This window comes from Mandrillus leucophaeus, unplaced genomic scaffold, assembly GCF_000951045.1.
Source record: "Mandrillus leucophaeus isolate KB7577 unplaced genomic scaffold, Mleu.le_1.0 Scaffold399, whole genome shotgun sequence".
Lineage (NCBI taxonomy): Eukaryota > Metazoa > Chordata > Mammalia > Primates > Cercopithecidae > Mandrillus > Mandrillus leucophaeus.
The window spans coordinates 391,811-401,672 of NW_012104242.1; the positions used below are offsets into that span (position 1 = coordinate 391,811).

The 9,862-nt window shown below is 45.5% G+C and overlaps 1 protein-coding gene across 1 annotated transcript in view; it reads right to left on the reverse strand.

Moving 5' to 3' along the window:
• The window catches only part of DIP2C (DIP2 disco-interacting protein 2 homolog C (Drosophila)), a 296,340-nt gene that overhangs the window by 118,214 nt on the left and 168,264 nt on the right, over positions 1–9,862 (reverse strand). The window contains exon 11 of the mRNA XM_011991552.1: positions 3,905–4,015. Within this exon, the coding sequence (XP_011846942.1) occupies positions 3,905–4,015 (111 nt within the window). The remainder of the gene's footprint in view (positions 1–3,904; positions 4,016–9,862) is intronic.

Consider the following 9,862-nt stretch of genomic DNA (forward strand, 5'->3'; position numbering starts at 1 on the left):
GAGATACAGGGGTTGGGAGGAGATGGGGAGATGTTAGTCAGAAGAGACAAAGCCTCAGATTGGAGGAAGATGTTTTGAGATCTATTACAGAGCAGGGTAACTAGTCAATAAAAATGTTACCTACATTTCAAAATAACCAAGAGTAAATTCCAAATGTCTCCATAAAAAATGAGAGGTAAGCAAGGTGACAGATACGTTAATCAGTTTGATAAACATTCCATGTTGTATGCATATATCAAAACACCACACTCTACCCCATAAATGTATATAACTTGTCAGTTAAAATAGTGTTTAAAGTCAAGTCACGGTGTCTTTAGAACTCAAAGGCTTGGCCTCAGGGGAAGGTCTCTGTCCTTCACCTGTGAAATCACTTGTGGTTTCCCTAGAATTCTATCCCATGACCACTGGTTTGCACAGTAAAGGTTTCTAATGCCCTGTTAAGGTCTGTGCATTCTCCACAGCTTTGGCCTCAGGGGAGGGTCTCTGTCCTTCACCTGTGAAACCACTTGTGGTTTCCCTAGAATTCTATCCCATGACCACTGGATTGCACAGTAAAGATTTCTAAATGCCTTGTTAAGGTCTATGCATTCTCCACAGCTTTCTGCATAGCCTGAGGCATCTGTAGGCAAAGTCACCTCAGGGTTATATTGGCATAGAGTGGGCAAGGCGGGAATGTCAGCCCTTTCTTCTGAGAGGGGTTTTCGTGCTCATGGTGCTTGGTGACAAAACCGCAGCCACAGAGGGCCCCTCCCCTATGTCCTGGAGGTGAGTGAGGGACAGGCAGGGGCTCTTTCCTGTGCCTGCGACCTCATCACCTGCACAGGTTACAGTCACTGATACCTAAGTTCCCAGGGACCTCCGAGCGTGAAAAGTCCTGGCCTCCTGAGACGTCCCCACGCTGTTCTCCTGCTGTGCACCATGCCCTCTGACCACAGAGAGTCCCCCCGAGATGCCCCTCGCCCCCATGCGGACCTGCCCTATCTACAGTGAACCTGCAGCCTCTACTCGGGTGCAAGGGGCTCTCAGCCAAGGGGGACTGTTGGTCCTCCTGTGGGGGAGGAAAGTTCCTCTTTCTCCATCATCACTGCCACACCTTCCCAGCCACGTGGCCTTGGAAAGATTTCTGGTCTGTTCAAAATGGACGGTTTATGTCTTTAACACCATTCAAAGGTACTTAACTTCATTATTTCAAAGCATCTTAAACATGTGTTACACTGAAACGTTTCATGGCTGAAATGAACGCCACCTTGGTATTTGGAGCTATGCCTAGGATTTCAGGTAACAGGATGGCATTTCTGCCAACCTGAGAGCAGCACTGGAACCTGCTCAGGAAAACCAACCCCTCACAAACACAAATCATTTTTCTCTGCAAACCAGCCTGGATTGGAGGACACCAGGCTATAACACTTAACATGGACAAATACAAATTGTTCAAGTGAAGAAAAGAATAAATTGTTACGAATAACAATGATAAATGTTTTGTGTCTGGTTATTGAACCATCACCATATGCTGATGCCTACAGGTTCCCGCAAATCATCATTTCACTGTTGCTTAGAGACCTCAGAGTATGTCCAGAGAGCCCCTAACCACTGACATGAACATCAGCTGAAGGGGAGCCTCGTCAACTCCTCACTAGATCCCAGGACTGGGTTAACTACAGTACTGAGGCTGTCATGTAAGCATGACTGGAGTCCTCCAGTCCTTCCACTTTTCTCACGTGTCGTGAAGACCACGGGAACCAGGGGGACGAGAAAGCACCTCACGGGAAGTCTGACCTGTCTGATGCACATGTGGAGTGCTGGCTGCAAATCCGGGGGCGGGGGAACTGGCATTCTCCCATAGCAGCTACCACAGACTCCCCTGCCTCTGCCAGACACGCGCATACTCGGGAGGCCAAGCATGAACTTCCTGGCTTTATACATAGGAAATGAAAATAGCAATAATCTTTCCTGTTTCCAAAAGGAACCCCGTTCCCATTCCAAGGGGCAGTTTGAAATGCAACCGTATAACTGGCATAGACTCTGAAGAGACACCCATGTGTGTTCTAAGAGGTGGCAGATGGTTTTCTTAAATATTGAGTCAACAAACTTTAATGTTGGAATAGCCACAAAGACAGCTGGAAGTTTCTTTGGGAACTCTTAGCCTGGGCTACCTATGATTGTTGCCTTTTAGAGTTAGAAGAGTCACCCACACAGTGCATGCATTAAAGATGTGCTAAAGGGGCCAGGTGCAGTGGCTCACGCCTGTAATTCCCACCCTGTGGGAAGCCGAGGCAGGCAGATCACCTGAGGTCAGGAGTTTGAGAGCAGCCTGACCAACACAACAAAATCTCGTCTCTACTAAAAATAAGAAAATTAGCTGGGTGTGGTGGCACAGGCCTGTAATCCCAGCTACTCAGGAGGCTGAGGTAGGAGAATCGCTTGAAGCCGGGAGGCAGAGGTTGCAGTGAACTGAAATCACGCCACTGCATTCCAGCCTGGGAGACAGAGCAACTCCATCTCCAAAAAAAAAAAAAAAAAAGTGCTAAAAGGAGCTCATGGTTTAAGGGCAGTGTGCATGGGCACATCACAGGTTTACGCAGCATAAGCCAAAACTAAAATTCTAAGCCCCTCAGCCAACTGAAGAGACCCCTTCCCTCAGCCAAGGACATTCCAAAGTTAACCTGAAAAACCAGTTCAGCTGTGATGGGAAGGAGGGTCAGAAGCGCCTCCTTACACCCTCATCCTCTGGTTAAATTCAGGCACAGCTGACCAGCAATGGCATTAAAAGACAGAACTCCAGACCGACAAAGCTGACGCTCTGTAGCAATAAGATACCAACATGACAAACAGCAGGCCCTGAAAGAAAAGTATTTTACCTCAAAATATATTTGACATAGTTGGGAATAGCCTATAAAGCTCTTTCTTGTGGGGAAAATCTACATCCTGTAGAGAATCTCCTTCCCTTTCCAGGGCCTTTTCCTGATCCAGGGAGAATTAACTAAGACTCTGGCACCTTTTTAAGTCTGATAAGAACCATTTACATCTATTCTTTCTGAAGCCTGCTGCCTGGAGGCTTCCTCCACATAATAAAAACCTTGGTCTCTACAACCCCGAACCCTAAGACACTGGCTTCTATTGATAACAGAGTTTTAGATAAACTCTTTCAACCAACTGCCAATCAGAAAATCTTAGAATCCACCTGTGACCTGGGAGGCCCCCAACTGCTGCCTCAAGCTGTCGGGCCTTCCTAGACCAAATGAACATACGTCTTATGTGTGTCGCTTAATGTCTCATGTCTCCCGAAAATGTGTGAACCCAAAAGCTGCAGCCAGACCACCCTGGGCACACAGTCTCAGTACCTCCTGAGGCTGGGTCTTGGCCATGTCCTTAACCTTGGCAAAATAAAATTCTAAATTGAAACCTGTTTCAAATACTTTTTGATTGACAATGCACATTAATTTCTTTACATCAGACTAAACAATAATTACAATAGCAAGTTTAGTGGTTTATTTTCCTTATAGAATAAGACCTGACAAATCACAGGTCAACCTTGGACTGGATGTGAAAACACCTGAACAAAAAAGCAGCATCCACCACCCTTCAAAAAATAATATATTTCAAAAAACTATCATTTACCCCAATTCTAGTGCACATGACACCAAGGAACAAGATTCTCAAACACCCTTGCTTTACTGACCAAGAGGCTGCTGCTCCGTGTTTGACCCCGAAGCAAGCTGTGCTCCACCCTCCGGGACACCCATCCCAGGCTGCAGGGCCCACCAGCGACCACGCCCCCTATTGAGGTAACTGAAGGAAATCCAAGGTCCCAGAAACAGCGAGGAGACCCTCACCCAGCTGGGAGACAGCCACCATGAAAGCCACCTCACTCAGCAAGAGACCGAGCAAAGGGCGCGTTCCTTACCTTCCTCGTGAGCGGCACCTCGATGGGCACGGGGACCACCTCGGCCAGCAGGCAACCGTAGAAAGCTGCCATGAAGGCAGCTGGATCGTTGTTGGGGAACACCAGTGCCACCTGTGGGACAGGCCAGAGCAGGTCAGCGTTAACGTGGGGTCCTGGCTTCCTAAGACGCCACGGAAGAGCTTGGTTCTAGATGAGGGCATGCTTCAGTGAGAACCAGGTCCTATGTAAAATGCATTTCAGTAAGCCGTGTTTTAATAAGCATCACTGCACCTGGCCTTGAATTCATGTAGAAGACCAATGTGTGAACAGTCGTCTGTCATACCATCACCAGAGTACGACTGCCTTTAATTTTTGCATATTACCTTCCATACCCACACATTCCACATAGATGAAGTCATATCCTACTGTTTCTCACTAAGCTTTGTAAGTACTTTCTTGTATATCTACACAGTCTTCATAACTGTCATGGGACAGTTGTGCAGTTTGTTAGGCCGTGCGCAGGACTCGGATCAGATCCCATGTCAGCGTTTAGGCTCTGGGATCTCAGGCACAATTGTGGCCTCTCCAAGCCTTAGTGCTCTCTGAAAAGTGAGAATGATAGAGCCTATGTCTTAATGTGGTCGTGAAGGTCTAATGAGAGAATGTACATGGAGAGCTCAGTGGGATGCCTGACACACAGCGTGAGCTCGTGGACGCTATGAGTAAAGGCCAAGTTACTGGCACTAGGGCCAGTAGCAGCATCAGTCCCGATGCCACACGCGTGCACTTGTTGTGGGCCCTGCCTCCCCCTGCAGCAGTCTTCCCTGTGTAGCTGCCTGGATGTGGCACTGATCCGTCCTGCCAGATCAACCGCTTAGGAACTAAGTTCCTAAGAGAATTGTCAGAGTTCTAAAACTGGTTAATGTAAATTATCAATATTGGTACCTACTAATAGATTTTTTTTTTTTTAAAGAAACAAGTTCACTCTATTACAAAGGCTGGAGTGCAGTGGCACAACCATAGCTCACTGCAGCCTTGAACTCGTGGGCTCCAGCGATCCTCCTGCCTTAAATATTTCAGATGGGGTCTCACTATGTTGCCCAGGCTGGCCTCAAACTCCTGGCCTCAAGCAATTCTCCTGCCTTGGATCCCCCAAAGTGTTTGGGTTACCGATGTGAGCCGCTGTGCCTGGCCAGTATGTTTTCTAAGTACGTTTTCCGATGGTCCTTTCTTGACGAGGAACAATTTTCCTTCGATGATAGTTTTAATAGACAGCCCTATTTCTGGATTCCCACTATGCCCTGCGAACTCTGCTTCTATTTTAACACAGGTTACTCGTGTGTGGGGTAGCATTAGTGTTCCTCTTCCTTATGGACAAGTGTTTTCATCAGCACATGAATCCTATGATCTTCCTATGATTTAGCACACGTGCATCATTCTTGCATTACCTCATTCTGGATTTTTTTTTTTTTTTTAGACAGTCTTGCTGTGTTGCCCAGGCTGGAGTACAGTAGTGCAATCTCGGCTCACTACAACCTCTACTTCCCAAGTCCAGGCGATTCTCCTGCCTCAGCCTTGCGAGCAGCTAGGACTATAGGCGTGCACCACCACATCAGCCATTTTTTTTTTTTTTTTTTTTGTATTTTTTGTAGATACAGGGTTTCACCATGTTGGCCAGGCTGGTCTCAATCTCTTGACCTAGTGATCCACCCACCTCAGCCTCCCACAGTGCTGGGATTACAGGCATGAGCCTCCGCACCAGGCCTCGTTCTTGAAGTTAAACAATTTATGAAAAATGTCCTAGCTGGAACTAACTTCATCACGAACAGTTTTGGACAAACATCCTAATCATCTGTGTATCCAAGTAAGCGGGCTGACATGAAAGCATCCAGATGGTCGTTGAGAGGGGAGTAGGCCATGCTGGAAAGGTCGGAATGCAGGATCATTGGCCGACACAAAATTAAGTTGTAGATTCTATGAATATATGAATATTTCCTTTCTGTATGGCATTTCTACAGTCCACTACAATCTGCTAAGAGAGATTAGAAAGGGAATAAAATGATTTGTACGTCTATGCAGATAAGCTACAACCAATTATTTCTTCAAACTGAGGTTTAGTCATGAGTGTCACGTGATGGACTGAGCTGATGGCATGTTTTTCAGATCTTGATATGGTAAACAAACAGTATTCAGTTAAATGTTTGTCAGATTTTCACATTACTACTGCTGTACAACTGCTTCCCCTAAGGCGGACCAAAAAACACCAGGAAACCTTCGAAAATTCAGAAGATGTTAAAGTTCCATCCAAAACTGATGATTGCACCTATTCATAAAGAACATGTTCAATTCTGACTTGTTAATCTTCCCAGAATGCCAGCTCTGGAGGCAGAGTCTGCACCAGGGGCAGACAGCTGAGACGGAGAGGATACGTGTCATCCCCACGGCCAGACTGCAATCAGCCCTCTCCCAAGAAGCACCTCGCGTCTGGCTCCTCTCCCAGTTCCTGGTGTGTCTGCTCAAAGGAAGTTCTTCTTTATCAGGGGTTTAAAATTCTCACTAGAGTTAATGCTGAAAATTCCGTATTATAGACCACTGCAGAGTTGTACTGAAATGTGATGAAATGTGGTATAACAAAGTTAATAAAAGCAGAATATAAAATTGTACATTATTGTACACACGCGACAATACAAGTAATGGATAGAAAAGGGGAAAATACTTAAAGGATCTTTTAGCATCAAAACTGAAAATTTTTTTTGCAATTTAAGGAAGAGAACAGTCTGTACTTACATCATTCCTTCAATATTTGAATCAGTCACAAATCCTGTTTTATTGCTATCTCTATAGTGATTCCAATGCAATACTTTACAAATACAAAGATGCTCGATTTTTGTAAACCCACATGGCTTCCCTCCATTCAATCCTCTGTGTACTTCTTTGATACCTCACTGTACCTAATTATTCACAGAGCAGGCGTCAGCCAGTCAGGAGGCGCCTGCACAGGCTCTTCAGGGGAGCGAAGGCCTTTCCGGCTGAAGGATTCCCAGCTCCCCTCCAGGGATCCTCGCACAGCCGGCCCTGCTGTCCAGACGAACGGCTTCAGCACCTTCCACGCTACCTCTGGGTACCCAACCAAGAGCTACAGGCTCATCTTTTCTCCTCGAGAGCCCTTCTCAGATAATATTTTGTAAGAATAATTTTAGAAAAGTAGCACCTTCACCCCTGACCCAATCAAGCTAAACCAATCCCTGCCTAAAATGAGCCTCTTTACATATTTCATCAAAACCGTGCTTCCTGTATCCCTACTGACATCTCAGAGGAACCCAGGAGTTTATTTTGTAATTATCATATGGAAACTTCAAGTATCTGGAGGCCATACTATGAAAGAATAAAAACTATTAAGACTATGAACCACATTACAGATAATGGAGATATTCCATTACAATTACCATTTCATTATGTGGTAACACACAATTTACAATTCTAACAATTTTTACATGTAGAATTCAGTAGCATGAAGCACAATCACACTGTTGTACAAGCACCACCACCAGCCATCTCTAGAACTTTCTCATCTTCCCAAACAGAAACTCTGTTGCTATTTAACACGAACTTTGCATTCCTCTCCCCCAGTCCCTGGCACCTCACCTTTCTACTTTTGGTTCTCTAGAGTTTGACTACTCTACGGATGTCATGAAACCACTCTTGTGAAAATGGTAACTGAGGAAATTATGACAGTGGAAGGGATCAGACCTAACCAACTCCATCTTGCTTCCAATCTTTAAGCTGACCTTGCTCATTCCTGGTGTAGGCCAAACTAACCTTGGGAAGGAATTCAGCTCACAGTTCGACTCTGAAACAAAACTGATAATAGCCCTTTCCCAAAATGACCCCCTTCTTGCTTGGGGACCAGTCTGCCTTTGCAGGACTAACAAATTAGCTGCAAGATTAGAAATTGCCGGTTAGGGGTCATACAGCCTCTGGTTCCAACAGTCTGAACCTCCCCAAATTGCCCCTGGGGATAACATCACTATCATGAAACCTAAGATCGGTGCTGGAGGTATTCTGCAGACCTTGCACTGGATGGAACCGCTGACACCACCCAGACAGGTCATCTGGCTCAGCCAGTTCTGGGAACCCACCCAGGAACAGAAGACAGCAGGAAAAGCTCACTTTGATCCCCGTTTGAGTCCACCTCCAACCCGACCAATCAGCACTCCCCACTTCCCAAGCCCCCACCCTCCAAGTTATCCTGAAAACCTCTGAACGATCCTGGAACACTTGGGGAGAGTTGAGTAATAACAGAACTCCAGTCTCCCGCACAGCCAGCTCTGCGTGAATCACTCTCTCCATCGCAATTCCCGTCGAGATAAATCGGCTCTGGCTGGGCAGCGGGCAAGGTGAACCTGTTGGGCAGATACACTCATAGGAGTGGAATCACGTAGTACCTGTTTTATGTCTGGCTTATTTGACTAGGCGTAGTATCTTCACGGTTCATCCACGTGTTATGTGCCAGAACTTCCTCCCTTCCGACGGGAAATCCGCACCTAGTCCTTAGATTTGGGGCTGCTTCCACCGTCTGGTTTTCTGAATCGGCTGCTATGAGCCTGAGTGTACTCACCTCTCCCCTACACTCTGTTTTCAATCCTTCTGGGTACACACCCCGAAGCAGAATTGCTGGATTACACGGTAAATCCATGTTTAATTTTTTGAGGGACTGCCATGTTTTTCGGAGAGGCTGCACCATTTTACATCCTCACCAGCAGTGCACGAGGGTTCCAATTTCCCCACATCCTTGCCAACACGTGCCCTTTTCGGTGGTTTGGTCATTGCCATGCTTCTCGGTGTAAAGCAGCGTTTCACTGAGCTTTTGGTTTGCTTTTCCCTATCAGAGATGCTGGCATCTCTTCATGTGTGTATCGGCCACTGCCAAATCTTTGGAGAAACGTCTACTCAAGTCTGGCCCATTTAAACATTTTTGTTGTTGCTTCTTTTGGTGGTGGTGGGTTGTAGGAATTCTTTAAATATTCTAGATATTAATCTGTTGGCAAATAATTTGCAAACATTTTCTCCCATTCTGTAGGTGGCCTTTTCACTTCTCTCAATAGTTCTTCTTGATGTACAAAAATTTTTAATGTCAAATCCAGCATCGTGAGGTATCTTCCCTATATTTTCTTCTAAGGCATTTTCTTTACGTTTTCTTCTAGGTTGTGGTTTTAGCTCTTACATTTAGGCATTTGGTCCATTTTGAATGAATTTTTTGCATATGAATTTTTGCACGTTAGGTAAACATCCAACTTCATTCTCTTGCAGGTGGATATCCAGTTTTCCCAGCGCTGTCTGTTGGAAAGGCTGTCCTTTCCCCATTGAGTATCTTGGCACCCTGCTGGAAATCACTTGTCCATATACACGAGGGTTTATCTCCGGGCTCTTTGTTCTGTTCCATTGCTGTGTACGTCTGTCTCTAAGCCAGTACACTATTGTGATTATTATAAGCTTTGTAGTAAATTGCATAATCGGGAAATATGACATCTACAGTTTACTTTTAAAAGAGGCCAAATGTGTTCAATAAAAAAATGGGAAAGAATCCCAGTCCATGGTCTCCTGGACCTGCTGCAATCTGTTGAACACGCCCCACAACAGACTCATGCCTTTATAGTATTGCTTAAGTAATCAAAGCTCATGCTTCTGTTGGTTTACGGAGCTCTAAATGATGTCTTTCTGTAATTCACTTGGAGTCCTTTAGGTAGGATAACCTAACCTTTGGGGCACGTAAAGCACATAGGTAAAAGGCTGTACATATAAATGCAACAAAACCAGGTTCTATACCCAGCTCCACATCTAAACTGGGGCATAAGGCATGGACAAGACCATTACCTGCTCAGGATGTAACATTAGAATGGAGATACCATTAATAGTATCTGTCCTGTGTAACTTACCAGGTAGCAGTTAAGAAGGAAAACTTGCTTTCCAGTGGAAAGC